At 32.7% G+C, this 13,081-nt stretch overlaps 1 protein-coding gene and 1 long non-coding RNA gene across 2 annotated transcripts; both read left to right on the top strand.

Annotated features, from left to right (window-relative positions):
* Nucleotides 1-1,977: 1,977 nt before the first annotated feature.
* On the top strand, nucleotides 1,978-4,954 carry LOC113750219. The gene is made up of 3 exons (XR_003464644.1): nucleotides 1,978-2,120; nucleotides 4,281-4,500; nucleotides 4,720-4,954. It is a non-coding gene; the product is annotated as an uncharacterized LOC113750219 (long non-coding RNA).
* A 2,934-nt stretch (nucleotides 4,955-7,888) lies between these two features.
* Nucleotides 7,889-9,748, top strand: LOC113781759 (glucan endo-1,3-beta-glucosidase-like). The gene is made up of 2 exons (XM_027327752.1): nucleotides 7,889-8,002; nucleotides 8,687-9,748. Exons 1-2 carry the CDS (start codon nucleotides 7,948-7,950, stop codon nucleotides 9,646-9,648), a joined length of 1,017 nt encoding a protein of 338 aa, XP_027183553.1. The 5' UTR covers nucleotides 7,889-7,947; the 3' UTR covers nucleotides 9,649-9,748.
* Nucleotides 9,749-13,081: the final 3,333 nt, after the last annotated feature.

The raw sequence follows: 13,081 nt of genomic DNA, 5'->3' as shown, positions 1-13,081 counted from the left end.
CCACTTATTCAAATTCAAAGAAGAATTTTCTACTCCAACAAGTCAAGCCCACACAATTCATCAAAGGGTAGATTGTAGACATTCACAAGTTATCACGGGTCTTTAAGTTCAAATATATTTTGATCATGTCAAAACCTTTCATGTTCGTACCTAGGATGCATTTGATAAAATTAAAGTTTGAAAATTAAAATTTGAAATTTGAAACTAAATCCATTATATTATTGAATACTAAATTTGATACATTTGAGTGTGTATTACATAAATAATGAGTGAATAGTTTATCACTTATTTTTTAATACAAATTTTATCTAGGAAATTTGATGCCATTTAATTAATTTAAATATTCAATTTTTAGTTATTAAATGTATCTAAACATGTTAAGATTTGAATTAATTAAGTTTAAATGTTGAACTGATTTATCAAATAGGCCTTAGTCTTTAGAGTTCATCTTTTTCTTTTTTTTCTTTTTTTGTCAATCATCACTTTATCTATAGAATCCTATACTATCCTAATCTAAGAGTACGAATGTGCTACGCACCCGTCTGAATTTTTTAAGAAACCACTTAATGTGGTAATTGGTGGGAGGCAATGGTTGAACTCTTGTCTCTCACCCCACCAAGCCTTAAATGGCTTAGTGATGGCCACCAACCCAAACGCTTAGTTGGTAGAAATATGAAATTAAGCAATATACTAGCTCCATTTGGATTGCTCTTTCCAATAATACTCGCATTTCGTTTGGTACTACTATGTATTGGACTTTCTCATTGCGCTGCAGGTTGTAGTACTTATGACCCTGTGACTCTAAGCATTATAACATTTTGGTTTAATCACACTAAACCCCTATTGTAGTTAAGGTGATTGTTGTAGTGTTTCCCCCACAAGACTTCTTTTCAACAAATTACCCCTTAGTAAAGATGGTCAAGCTTAGGGTTTGTTTTTTCATATGATATAATAACTTTCAAGACCTTGTATATCAAGTGTTAAGATTAACTAATTCTTGAACATTATGTGCCAATATCAACTATTCACATTTCCCTTTTTTTCTTTCCTTAGTTCGTCTTCTCTTCTTTTCTGGCATTCTAGGTGTTGATCACTGTGTCCACACATAGTCACACGTATATAATAAAACTTGTGATTTATTTTGACACTTTATGGAATTAGTTGGATTTCTTATTTGTTATTTTAAGCGCCAACAACTAATTAAGGATAATGCTGTAATTTTTTTTTGGTAAGCATAATAATCTCTAACTTTATCTCTATGTTATCGATAAAACATATAATCACCGGATTACATATGAGTGCATATTGAAGCAGCAGATAGTATCTTGTATTGTAGCTCTTAAGATGTATTAAAAATGAGATACACTAGATCTTAAAAAACTAACTATACGAACACAAAGCAGATCGAAGATAGTGGTGATAGGTCAAATAGTGCATTAAAAAAAAAGCAAAGAAAATGAAAGAAGAAACAAAGAAGAAAGGTAAGTAAATCTAGGCAACTTATTGTTTAGGTTTAGAAGTCACAGTGTCATATTTGTAGATAAAATACTAACTATGAACTTTAACTTTTAGTTATGGGGGAAAAATGCAGATACAAAGTATTTAAGGGACAAATTCAACAAACACCTAATGACATTGTGGTTTAATGTAGTTAAGCCTAACATTTAGAATTACTACAACAAAAATGACCTCTCCTGACACACCTATAAGGACACTTGCTGATTTGTGTCATTATAACACTTCTATCATGACACTTGTTATCAACTCAATAATATATATTCTAAATTTTTTATTCTATCGGATATAAAAATAATAATGTGCCTTTAGACTCCCTATCATGACAGTTGAGAAAATGTGAGATAGACCAAAAAAAAAAAAAATTAAAACACAAAACGACGTCATTTGATTTTGGCGGAGGATTCCTTTACCAAAACACTTAGTGAAACCTCAAAACTTTCATTTTGCTTGCCAGTGAAATTTTGCTTCTTCTCATCTCTATCACAAACTCTCTCTCTTGGCAAACTATCTCTCAAAACTCTCTACCAAAATTTTGCTTTCCCAACAAAGTTTTTCCTGTTGAATGTCTCTGCAATCAAACTACCCTTGCTTTCCCATTGAAGGTATGTAATTGCATAGTAAATTTTTGCCCTAAATTGATTCCTCTCGGTTGTCTACTTGAATCTGATATAATGTTTTTTGCTGAATCTGATGTAATGTTTTTTGCCGAATCTCCCTGTTCAACTTTATTCCTCTCGGTTGTCTACTTGAATCTGATAAAATGTTTTTCGCTAAATCTGATATAATATTTTTTGCCGAATCTCCCTGTTCAGTTTTATGGATTTGTTGTCCATAACCTGTTCGATGAAATGTCAACCTTCTTTCCTTTGGTACTATGATTAATTTACTCAATAATATATACACTAATAGAAATTTAGTGAAAAGAAACTCAATTTCTAATATTGATGCTACACACCAGAGACGTGTTGGTTAGTAAAAGTTTATCAGGCTTTCTTTCATGCAATTTTGAGAACCAAAATGCATTTGGAGAACACAATAACTGGCGCTTCTTGTTTTCTTGAGTTATTTCTTACTTCTGATTGTTGGTACAGATTTAATAGAGTTTTCTCCTTCCATCAGTTTTTGTACTTCTTCAATTCTAATAAGATGTGTTTTCTTTGTTCCCTAATTTTGAATCTGGCTTCTTGCTTTTATATAAAAGCTGTCTTCTGATGTGATTGTAGGATTTATCAATGTTTCTTCTTTCCTTTAATCTAGTCAGGGATGAGTATATAGAATTTATTTCTTCTTTAAAGTCCCTAAAATTTACATAAATTCTTAAAAGCATATTATGCCCCTTACTCATTACGGTTAGACTCCATTTTGGCCAACCACATATCGGTAGCATCACTTCTGAATGATACCAAAAGGTAATAAAACTTATAAAGAACATAGTTCTTTCATAGATATTTGTAGTCAGTTTGGCACTTTCTTAAAAGTTTAGGCTCAGTTTAATGCATCTTCAAATTGTACCCTATTCAATCATACTTGCAACTTTGCGATATTTAGGGCATACAATCTATTCTTGCCTGTTCAAAATATCCTCCAAAGCAATCTAGTGAAAAATCTCAACCACATAAGGTAACCACATGTTTGTTTCCTCTAGATTATGCGAGAGGATATGGAATTAGACAGGTCTAACTTTTGAAGATCATGAAAGATTTTTCTTTCCAACTTCTGCTCTACCTTGTTGGTGATACACATTTTAGATTTCCAGATTTAGTTGCAACCAAAATAATTTCTAGGAGTTGTGTGGTTCTTACCACATTAACTGCCAAAGTGTACATGAATGACCAGGACTTACATCTTGGAATTTCTCATGATCCAGGCTGAATAGTTCCAGAACAATTCCTGTTCCCTTGCAACTTAATTTTGATCTCTTTAATCCTGATGCCTTGCATAAGCTGTTGTTGTGTTCCAAACCTTCATTGCTTTGTTATTCTCAATGATTTGATGGGAAAATGTTGTTGTTGTCATTTGTCTAGTTTTCTAAGAACTAATTTGTAGTTGTTATTTTCGTGCTATTGAAAGCTTGTTGGAGACATTTCTTTTATATTAAAAGTATGGATAAAAGTTGGATGGATTTCCCAAGAATAAGTGAAAAGTACGAGATAGAACTTAAAGTGTTTCTAGGTTTTGCATTTTCTAGATCAAGTTGTGACGAAATGATTTTGTGTCCTTGCAAAGATTGCGGCATGGGTGTTTGTGTAACTAAAATGGAAGCATATGACCATTTGAAAGTCATAGGATTTATCAAGAGTTATAATAATTGGATAGCACATAGAGAACTTTCAAACTACAATGAAGCCACATCTAATTCTGAAAATACATCAATTGGAGTTTCAAATGGAACTAATGACATGCAAGACTTAGTCCATGATGTATTTGGGATACCACATGGAACAAATGAATTGAATGGAGAAGGGGACATTCCTGTTTTAGAGGCTGAAAAATTTTACAAATTAATTGATGATTCTCAACAGGATTTGTATAATGGTTACAAAAATTTCTTGAAGTTGTCTTTTGCTTCACCTAAAATGCCTTGGTAAGTTGAGTAACAAGATTTTTAATATGCTTCTTGAGCTGTTGAGAGAAGCATTTCCAGAGGCCATGACTAATTTGCCTTCTGCTTACTATGAGGCTGAGAAATTGATGAATACATTGGGGTTGGGTTATGAAAAGATCGATGCATGTCCTAATGATTGTTCTTTTTATTGGGGTAGTGCTGAAAAAAGAACTTCATGCTGAAAAAACGTGGCAAAGGGATATTTACGGAGTCTGAATCCATTGGATGAGGTCGGGGGACAAGCTCTTGGACCAAACTAGTGTGAGATACAGATACAAGTTACAATGAGTCCAAGTGAACAATTGATTAGACCGTATGATTTGCAACAAACAATTCAAGATGCACTTGGCGAACCGATTGCTTAGCCTTGTCATTTGGTAATATATGCACTTATTTACTTTGTGACTTTTTTGGAATTTTATTGCTAGCTATGATGATCTGATGATCCCCACCTTGTATGGAATGTCCAAATAGTTCTTTTTCTAATAGTTAACAGAGGGAAAATTTCTATTTTTGAAGCTTCATTTCTGCTTGTTGCTCAAACTAAAATATTTATGATTAGGTCTATTTCTTATACCAAACTACATTGTGCACAGGTGAAACCAACTGAAGATTGATGGGTCTTCGTGGTTATAACTAAAGGCTCTCATTTCATTGGAAAGTTTGGAAGCTACTGCAAGTTCTTTCAACTTTTTACATTAGGAGAATCTTTTATTTTAATTTTAGCTAGTGGCGTTGTTTAACATTGCTACACTACTTTAAACATTGGAAGGGATTTGCTATGTTAGTACTTGTTACTGACTTTTAGTTCAACAAATTATATTTGAGCATTGACTTTTGCTTTTAAATTACTACATGCATTTTGTTCTTTGAGATAATTTTATAAGTCCTTTGGGTTTTTGATTGACGGAATATATAGTAGAGAGCACTACCTGCAGGTTGCTTCTATATCAAAAAAAAAAAAAAAAACTCCTGGCAGTTAAAAGTGTCAGCATAGCTTAGCTTCTAAAGCAATATCTAATGACACATGGACATGTCGTCCAAATTAAGCAGTGTTTTATGACATGACTAAGTGTCCTTAAAAGCCATATATTAAGACAACTCAAGATGCATTCATAGAATTCGATATCCTAATGCTGTACTACAGCTATCCTGACACTTTCGATTGTCAAGAAAAAAGGTTTTTGTTGGCAGATGGGACACTGTAACAGCATAATTTTCCTAATACATTTGAATGCTATGAGTATATCCCCACATTGGAAGGGACGACACTCGTCCGAGGTGTGAGGAAAGATAAAGTGTCAATTTAGATTATCTATACTGACACTTTTAAATGCCATTAAAGGCAGTTTTTGTTGTTGTGATATTTAACAGTTCTTTTTTTTCATTTATAATATTTAATATTTATAAATATTTTACATCTACATAGGAGTTTTGATCACTTCAACTATAAGAATTTCAAGTCAATTGTTCATCTCCTTCGCAGTGTAGAAACGTTGATCGCTCAACTACAAAATCAAATCAATCAGTCAACTCCATTATAAACTTATCATGCTTATTTCATTTATTTGAACTATATGTTTTGCTTTTTTATTTTTCATTTTTATCCCCAAAAGGCAACCTTACTAACATACTCCTATGCTAAGGAAAATGATATAATATGACTACATGAAGATTTTTTTGGCTAATCCAGAAGATTGTGCTACCTTAATAAACACCATGTGGGAGTGGAAGTCAAAGGACGTACTCAATCTAGTTAGATTAATCTGAATTTAGGTAGAATTTACTTCCATATAAAAGACAATTGAAAAAAGCTAAGGATTGAAAAACCATCAACTAGCACACTTATAGATATATAGTTGAGAAGTACTATTGTTTATTACTTTGGTTTTGTAATCAAGTTTTTCCATGAAGTATTCCTTGGGCAAAGTTATTGTCTCTTGCTTCTCATAACATGTGGAAAAATTTAGCCCGGATTGCGGGTCATATTAGATGTCCAATTTGGAATGCATGGTCACCAATTTGGATAATTAAGTCCTACTGCATACCAGAAAGGTACACACCTGAAGCAATTATTATTCTGTAAGTAGAAGAATGTCTTGTATAACAGTGTAAGATTCCAAAGAAAGATGAGAACAAAGAAACATCCTATTGGTTATAAGATTAATTTTTCTTATACTATCATAAGAAAAATGGATTTAAATTTTTTATCAGTCGAGTTGTCCGCTCCTCCATCATAAAATTAGACTTTTGAGTTACGTCAAGGGCAAATGACATTCTTTATTCTTCCTATCTTTCTTTCCTTATTGTTTATTTTTGTAATTTTTTTAATTTTTTTAAACTTTTGGGGTGGGGATTTTGGCTTTGAGGACTATTATGTGGCATTAAAAATTTCGCATGGGATGAGGTCTATTCTTTGTAGACATCACTCCTGTTGTATTATTATTCTTATTTAGGTAAATAAGTTCAACGTTCCATCAAATTTTGCCCATGATCCTATTTTACCCAACTTTTACCCATGATCCCTCAACTTTAAAATTGTCTATTAAGTCTCTCAACTTATAAATGGTCCCTCGTAGCCAAATTTAATATGGTAATTTTCACTTTGCCCCCTAAAGTCAAACTTGATGTCTATTTGGGTCCTTTAAGTTTAAAACAAGGCATATTTGCCTCTTTTAATAGTCTTGGTTAATCTTTCAATAGTTAACTAATTTGACTTATATAAAAAAAAATACTAATCTTCCAATTTACATAAATAAAAAAAAAAGATGAAGAATTACTATTCAATAGTTTACAAAATCTTATCAACTGCATTTATTGTTGTTGCTATAGTACTCAGTTATCACTTAACTTATATTCTGATAAATAAAAAAGTACAAAATTAAATGTTAATCCAACATGAATAGGATAGTATTCTGCAAAAAATAGAAATGAATCAAATCCCAGCGAGTATACTTGGATTTGGTTTGGAAGGACCATTTAGAACAAAATTGATAAGTTGAGGAACATAATACAAACTTTTAAATGTTGAGGGACCACATACATGTATGGGTGAAAGTGGGGGACAGTTGAAGTCATTTAACCTTCACATTTTTTGAAGTTGCATAATTTGGCAATGAGATTTTAGTTGACCAGGGCAAGTGGATGGCCTTGTCTTGCACGATGTATAAACCACTTGATTCAATTCTCTAGTCAAATTTGCTTCCTTAAGGTAGCAAGGAATTCTATTACAATGCATTTAAATGTGTAAGAATCTATAATTGTCAAATATAATTTACGAATCAATGTGACAAATTTACTAACTTAAACAACGAGCGCAAAACAATCACAATTTCTTAAATATTTTTGAGGGTTACTAGTGCAATTACGTATTTTGTAGAGGATAATTTTGACTATTAATTGCACGAGTCCTTAAGCCATCTTAAATCTTGAATTTTCTAGATTCATTGCCTAAATTTGTCCATTAGGGATCCCAAGCCTGACTGGATATTCAAAGATATTATCAGTTGCATCTCTTGTACAATCACTAAAGACTTGCCTGCTTGAATACTTCAGTCCTTTTTTTATTGGATACTTCAGTCCTGAGAATACTTCAGTCCTGAGAAAAAACTGTGCTAGAATTTGTCAATTTATTGGACTGTGAAGTATTGACCGGGCAAAACTCAATTAATTATGACTGCCACCGGTCTGAAATCGAAAAATTTTCCCTATAAGAGGAACCCTGGCCACTCCATTCTTTCATATCTTTCTTTGCAAATCTTTTGAGTGCTAATTTCTTCTAATTTTCCTTTCTATATTCTGCCGTATTTATCAACAAAAATACAATGACTAGTATTCTAACTTTGCTTGGGGTTTTTTTGCTGAGTCTCAGAGTCACAGGTATATCTCAACCAGTCTACAATTTCCTTGCTTGTTTCCATGCATCAAATGTTTATGGAAATCACTAGTTATGATCTTATTTTGGTAGCAATGAATCCCTCTCTCTCACTCTCTCGTTTGGTTTTGAACATGGTGGTGTATTTAAGTATATAAACTCACGAGTTAGTAAGTGAAAATGTTTAGCATACCAACTGGACCACTTTACCCAAGTAAACTCTTCTTTACTATGCATTATTTTCTTCATGCATTTCATAACTAATGAAGATGTAATTAATCTCAATGTTAGATTATCTTAAACAGTGCAATGCATCTTGTTTAATTCTTTAAAGTTGCAAATGCATGATGTTTGATGTGAGAAAATCACTCATGCCTACACCTGCAACTTCAGAGATTAAGATCCTTCCAAAACTTTAAGTGGTAATTAGACGAAGAATCTTTTGCCTCCACTGTGGGATTGCCATCTCCATTAGGTTGTAGAAAGAGCTAAACTCTACCTGATTTTGCAGTTCATTCAAGTAGTGAAATGATATTTCAAGTCTAACATTTTTAATTCTATTTAACCATTTTTATTTGTTTTGCAAAGTAATAAAAAAGAATGTAACACAATTCAAATCTCCCACAATTCTATACTTATTATTTGAACTTCCAAGTGAATTCAACGGCTGTCCATCAATTCTGATGCAGGGGTACAATCTATAGGCGTCTGCTATGGGCTCAATGGAAACAATCTACAATCAAGTCAGGATGTTATAAATCTTTACAATCAAAATGGCATCCAAAAAATGAGAATTTACTCTCCTGTCCCAGAAGTTCTCAATGCTTTAAGAGGAACTAATATAGAACTTCTAATCGATGTTGCCAATGAAGACATTCAGGCCCTTGCAACCGATCCTTCAGCAGCTGCAAATTGGGTTCAGAACAACATACAAAGTTACTCACCAGATGTGAAATTCAGATATATAGCAGTTGGAAATGAAGTATCATTAAGTTCTAGCATTGCTCAATATGTTGGTCCAGCCATGGGAAATATACAAAATGCATTAGCATCAGCAGGTCTTGAGGACCAAATCAAGGTTTCAACATCAATATCTGCAGGTCTGCTAGGGATTTCTTATCCTCCCTCACAAGGCTCATTCTCGAACGAGGCTAGACCATTCATGACACCTATAATTAATTTCCTAGTCCAAAATAATGCACCATTGCTAGTCAATGTGTACCCGTACTTCAGCTATATTGGTGATGAAGCCGACATTTCACTCGATTATGCATTATTCACCTCACAAGGAACAGTTGTTCAAGACGGTTCGTTTGGATATCAAAACATTTTTGATGCAGTTTTGGATGCTCATTATTCAGCTCTAGAAAAAGAAGGTGGTTCTAATGTGGAGATTGTTGTATCAGAAACTGGCTGGCCATCTGATGGGAACCCTCCTGCTGCATCATCTGAAAATGCTGGCAATTACTATAAGAATGTTATTAGCCATGTTAATAGTGGTCAAGCCACTCCAAGAAGGCCTGGAAGAGGTATAGAAACTTATTTGTTTGCCATGTTTGATGAAAACGACAAGTCTGGAGCGGAGACCGAGAAACATTTTGGCCTCTTTTTTCCAAATCAGCAGTCTAAGTATGGAATTAGTTTCAATTAATTCACCTGTCAAACACGTATTGGAATAAACACAATTTGAAAGTTTTTCCCCTGTATTTATCATGCTAAGTATGCAATAGTTCATGACAAAATTGAGCAAAGAGGACAAAAGTTCTATAGCAATAAAAGCTCCTTGAGATGCTTTCTTATTGTAATGAGGATATAATTTATTAAACTAAAGACAGTTTATCTCTAAAGCATGGAATAAAAAAAAAATTTATATATATATTTTTGGGCAAATTTCACTTTATTCCCATGTGGTTTAGCATTTTTTACATAACCCCCCTATGGTTTCAAAAATTATACATAACTCCCTTATGGTTTGGATTAAAGTGCGGGAATGATCATTCATAACGAAATCACCTAAAATATCAAAATTACCCTTATGTAAAGTTGAAAATTATTTATTAACCAAAGGGGGTTATGTGTATATTTTGAAAATTATAAGGGGGTTATATGGTACAGTATTAAATCATAAGGGAGTTATATGGTAAAATATAAAAATCATACGGGATTAATGTGTCATGTATTTAAAAGGGCTCGACATTTTTAGAAGTTCCGTTACGAGTGACTATTTCCGTCACTGTAACACTTTAATCCAAATCACGAGGGGGTTATGTATAGCTTTTGAATCCATAGGAGGATTATGTAAAAAAAGCTAAACCACAGGGGGGTAAAATGTAATTTGCCTTATATTTTTTGCTTTTGGTCTTTGGCTTAAGTACGTCATCGATGTGATTTTAGTTGTCAAACTAGGAAATCAATGTCCATGATAATTTCTATTTCTGTCTTTTCTAATTTGAATTCTGGGGCTATGGCTGAAGAACCATGTTCTAACTTTAACCCTAATTCACTAGGATCGTCTAGTATGTAGGGTTTGTTCTCATGTGGTTTAGATTTTTAAAAGTGATTATGGTGAACAATTAGAATCAGCTAAAGTTACATTTTAGTAGATTCTAAATTTTGCATTTTTTGGCGACTAACATATTGAAAATGCAGATGTAAAAGCAAGTTAGGGGGATTAAAAGTAAACCGGGAAAGCCAAAAAACTGGACAACGACCCTACCCGATTTGGGAAAAGAGGAAACTGGAGCTGATTCTGATGTGCAGGTCGATTTGGATTGATGTAGAAGGGGTAATGATTCGGTCGACATGCAGGATTACATTTGTAATGTTGTTTATTAAGGCTAAAATTAATAGGAGAAGACCTAAGACCCTTTCATCAAATCTTAATAGTTGCAATCATATATTTTATTATTATTAGAATTGAGATTAGTAGCTTCTTGTGTTTTGAAAAAAGATTGGGAGATGTCTTATCCTGTCTCAATCTGACTGAGTGTTAAACCACCGAGTAAAAAGTGTCTAAAGTGATACTAAGCCACTTTAAATGTAAAAATTTTGATCACCCAACTATAGGAATTTTCAGTCGATTATTCAACTCCTCATTGTAGAAATTCTGACCTCTCGACCATAAAAAATTGGGTAAACTACTTGTTACCCTCTGTGATTTTAGATAATATCAGATGATTCCCTCTAAGATTTTAAAATAACTACATAGCCCCCCGATAATTTTATATAAAGTGAAAAATGGACGAAATGTACAATCAGTTATAGTGTTTATAACAAATGTATTTTAAAAGTGCATATGACAAAATCTTAGTATTCATGTAACCCACTTATGTTTTGTATAAATATCTACTTTATCTCTATGTAATTTTTGCATTTGTCCACGTAATCTCCTTATAATTTTATACAAGGTAGTTAAGCCATTGATTGATTTAGCATTTAAGTAAAGACACTATTAATATTTCAATTAACGACGTTACATAGATTATTTTCCGCCAAGTTTCCACTTTATATAAAACTATAGAGGGGTAAAGTGGATATTTTGAAGGGCAAATTACACTTTACCCTCCTGTGATTTAGTATTTGTTTACATAACCCCCTTATGATTTCAAAAGCTATACATGACCCGCTCATTGTTTGGATTAAAGTGTCAAAATGACGAAATTTGTAATCCATAATGAAGTCAACTAAAATATCAAAAATACCTCTATGTAAAGTTGAAAATTATTTATTAACCACAGGAGGGTTAGGTATATATATTGAAAATCATAAGGGAGTTATATAGTAAAATACTAAACCATAAGAAGGTCATATGATAAAATATAAAATCACACGGGGTTAGAGTGTAATGCATATTATATTTATATATTTTGATTACTTCAACTATTTTAGTTTTTAATCTAGGGTAATTTCGATATTTTCATAAGTTCAGCTATGGATAATCATTTTTGTCACTTTGACACTTTAATCCAAATTATGAGAGAGTTATATATAGCTTTTAAAACTATAGGGGGTTATGTGAAAATTAACTATATCACAGGGAATAAAATGTAATTTGTCCTATTTTAAAATGTTAGGGGGATCATGTGGTAATAGATGAAATCTCAGGGGATTATATGTAATTTACCCTAAAATATTCAAATCAATTATTTGAGGCTTGAATTTTAAGTTTATCATGCTTACTTTGTTTATTTAAACTATTTTTTTTTTCTATTTTTCCCCAAGAGGCAACGATACTAATCTACTCCTACGCTAACGACGAAGATTCAATTCAAACACATTGACAGTGGAGATAGAGAGAACCTACCTTTAGACCATATGGGTGCACAACGGCAACTTCGGGATAATTTGCTAACATTGATGCACCATGCTTCCTTTTAAACATCATGTTGGAATGCAAGTCAAAGGAACGATGTGAACAATCCGTTTGGTTAATCTAGACGTAAGCAGCATGTATATCCATGGAGAGATAACTGACAAAAATGAGGATAGAAAAACCACACCAATAAATAATTGAGAAGTACTGTTGTATTATATTTTGGTTTTTCAAGGAAAAAAAAAACAAAAACAAGCTTATATCACATTTTCCCTTGGAGATGTTCTTGTTTCTCACAACAGCTGGAAAAAATTTGGCGTGATTGTAGGGCCTATAAGTATGCCCGCCTACCAGACCAAGTTTTGGCGTCATAATTTCATAGATTGGCGTATTGACTCGGAGAAAGTGCATGCATGTCTGGCGCTGGAAAAGGATCCCTCACTAATATTTTTTGGAAGTGGTAAACTCACATTGCATAATACACAAAATTAAATTTTATCTTATATATCACAAATGATACACTCACACACATATACATACACTCATATATATGTATGGGTGTCACACACGCATGCATACATACATATATATATGTGTGTGTGAATATATATATATAGACACACACATACATATGTATATATTCACACACACATATATATGTATATATATGTGTGTGTCACACATACATGTATGTATATGTATACATGTATATATGTATGTATACATACATATATGTGTGTGGATATATATATGTGTATAAGTGCTTAACAAT

The sequence above is a fragment of the Coffea eugenioides genome, chromosome 1 (genome assembly GCF_003713205.1).
Source record: "Coffea eugenioides isolate CCC68of chromosome 1, Ceug_1.0, whole genome shotgun sequence".
In the NCBI taxonomy this organism is placed as follows: Eukaryota; Viridiplantae; Streptophyta; class Magnoliopsida; order Gentianales; family Rubiaceae; genus Coffea; species Coffea eugenioides.
Note: the sequence above shows the minus strand (reverse complement) of the source record. Positions and strands in the feature narration are given on the sequence as shown.

Coding starts and splice junctions, on each gene's coding strand:
- LOC113781759 (XM_027327752.1), top strand. CDS start 7,948: ATGACTAGTATTCTAACTTTGCTTGGGGTTTTTTTGCTGAGTCTCAGA. Junction 8,003..8,686: donor GCTGAGTCTCAGAGTCACAG/GTATATCTCAAC, acceptor ATTCTGATGCAG/GGGTACAATCTATAGGCGTC.